Raw genomic sequence first — 2,815 nt, forward strand, 5'->3', positions numbered from 1 at the left:
AATATAATGCAGTAATATAAATACTAAACCTGAAATTAAAAAAAAAATAGACAATACTGTGGGGTAGGTGTAAACTTTCGCAATACTGAGCTCTCTCGCCCTCTTCTAAAAGCCTGCATTCAATAAGAAAATCATTTCGTGCTTAGTAACAATACAGTGGTCTCTTTACATGAGGGTTAGAGAGTTACTTTTCAGGAGATCAAAAAATGTTCAAGCAAATATGTACCTTCGAAGCAGATTCGTAGCTATTTTAGATTCCTAACTATTTTTGGGAGCTGTAGTGGTCAATCTCAGGAGACATGTTGCCATGGCAATTTTCAGGGCAAAGCTCCACAAAATGGGTTGCGAAGTAGCTCTGGCATGTTCGTCATGGCATATCGTTCGAGCATAGCCCAATCAGTGTTTTTCAACTATTATTCTGTGTATTTCATGTACTGAATACACCGTGCTTTCATCATCTGTGATCTAGAATATTCTTTTCGTGTGTTTGTTTTAAGATATACTCGGAAATTTTTTTCAAAATCAATTAAGACCTTTTTGGAAATTAACTGCAAGATAATAGGATAAAAAAGAGCAGTTAATATGTAAAAAGTTGGCTACGGCAAGATAATAGGATAAAAGAAAGCAGTTAATATGTAAAAAGTAGGCTATTGTTTCTACAAGTTATGTTATCAATATGATTACCACACTTAGATTTTCAGATATTAAGAACTAAACGATCACAAAGCATGGCGTACAATGAAACCCTTATGATTTCAATTACAGACTGATACATAAGGCTAACACCCATGAATCTGTAATTCAGGGGATATTTAGGAGATTGGAATACAAAGAAAAGTTTCTTTGAGAATAAATTTCATTCAATAAAACCAGTCCTCCTCCAAACTGCATTTCGTACCTGGCTGAGATCTCTGCCTTTGAGAGTCCTCCCAACACCTTCATACACCGAGGAAGTTGTTTCGCTCTGGGAAAGCTGCTTCGCAATGATTTCATGAGGTGGGATCCTCTCAAAATCACTACCATCTTCATCATCATCACTGTTATGTTTATCAAGTATTCCATGATTTGTTCTCTTGTAATTCTCATTTCTGTTCTCCTTCCACGCTATCTGACACCAGTCAGGGATATTCACAGGAGCAGAAGACTGATACGTTGTTCTCCCCTTACTTTTCTCCTCATGACATGAACCCTTCCCAGGAATCTTCGGTGAATTTATGCCATAACTACTATTCCGTTCGTTAATCCCCTTAGATTGGCATTCTGTAACTACATTACAACCCTTCTCCTCTATACCAATCTGCTCGGTCTCAGCATCATTAACAACACCCCATATATCCTCTTCATTAAACTCTTCCATGGTCTCGCATTGATGAAGCATGTTTCCGGATCGCTGATAATTCTCCTTAGGAGTGGACTCTCCCCACGTAGAACTACTCCCATCCATGGCCACTCTGACAAATAATGAAAATGGCGGAGTAGAGAGTTGCTCTTCACAATATTACAAATCAATTAAATAAAATTATAGTGCGACATCAGCAGTAAATGACTAAATGATTGCGGCTACGGTAACTTGAATTAGACTAACTAAAACTGAACTAAGACATTTGAATACACAGATATAACACATAACAAGTAGACCTAAAATCTTTCTTCAAGATCCTACTGCTAAAATTCTCTATCAAGCTACTCAGATTGGATAATTTTAGGTTTTCTTGCTCCACCTAGAACTTCTAAACATAAATTCCCCCTATTGAAATAACCCAAATCTATGAGCCTACCCAGACCCTCTCATTCACATAAATCTATGTGATTCTTTTGCAATTTTGCGAATTCTCAGTTCTCTGGCCCAGTATTCTTCATGGTGGTATTCTCTGTAAAGCTCCGTTTCTAACGGAGCTCTGGTCCAATATGTTTATATGATTAGCACAATTTGAGGGCTAAAACTCATTCTGCAAGCAGTTGTGCACTCCATCCAACCGAAATCCAGAACCACAATTATTGAAATCCGAGTCACCATCAACTTTGTCGTTGTTTCTTCTTTTTTGTCATGTTTTAAAACTCAAAATTTCCTACTGAGAATGAACTGATCACCATCAACAAGATCCTGAGGATCAGAGATGTCCAGAATTTCTGACTCTTAAGATCTCCATGGTTTGTTGCACTAAAATGCAATAGAGCTCCGACAGGGAAACAGAACTACAAACCTCTCCTGGTCGCTTGACCTGATTAAATTTGTATGGCTGGGAAAACGGAATTTGAATATTACTTGAATTACCTTAATAGCTTGGAACGTAAGTGGTCGTTCCCCTCCACCCTTCACGTTCCGATCCGATGTTCCCTGCTACCACCACAAGTGACTTCATCGTCCAATCTTCCATCATGCCCCTGGAAATCCGAAGACAGCGTCCCCTCTCGTCCTCTCCCCTCCCTCTTGAATGTTCCATATCTCACAATTTTTATTATTGATGATAATAATAAAGTAGAGGATAATATAAGATATGCTTACCAGGACACCGGCCATGCTGCACTTTTGTTTATGGTCTTGATGTGATATTTTGGCAATCAATATAAATCGGTATATACGGTGGTAAAGTATTAATGGGTTAAAAGCGTAGTAAATGTTGATTGTCTGATAATTTATTTATAAGCATGGTGTATTAGTGAGAATTTTTTATAGAATTTTTGTAGTTGATGAATTTGGTTTTTTTTTTTAAATTATTATAAAAATATTTGAATCTATTTTTCTAATAATAAAAATAAATTAACACGATCAAAAATTTCTGACACCCCCAAAATCTTAAAACTAAACCAGTAC

At 36.9% G+C, this 2,815-nt stretch overlaps 1 protein-coding gene across 1 annotated transcript; it reads right to left on the reverse strand.

Annotated features, from left to right (window-relative positions):
- Positions 1-813: 813 nt before the first annotated feature.
- On the reverse strand, positions 814-2,331 carry LOC149226245 (protein S40-6-like). The gene has a single exon (XM_089375247.1). It carries the CDS (start codon positions 1,442-1,444, stop codon positions 857-859), a length of 588 nt encoding a protein of 195 aa, XP_089231373.1. The 5' UTR covers positions 1,445-2,331; the 3' UTR covers positions 814-856.
- Between the last annotated feature and the right edge of the window lie 484 nt (positions 2,332-2,815).

Source organism: Pinus tabuliformis, chromosome J (genome assembly GCF_031772625.1).
Source record: "Pinus tabuliformis cultivar Carrire ecotype Pingquan chromosome J, CPIR1, whole genome shotgun sequence".
Lineage (NCBI taxonomy): Eukaryota > Viridiplantae > Streptophyta > Pinopsida > Pinales > Pinaceae > Pinus > Pinus tabuliformis.

Excerpts from the sequence above, each read along its gene's own strand:
- LOC149226245 (XM_089375247.1), bottom strand. The coding sequence starts at position 1,444 with ATGGATGGGAGTAGTTCTACGTGGGGAGAGTCCACTCCTAAGGAGAAT.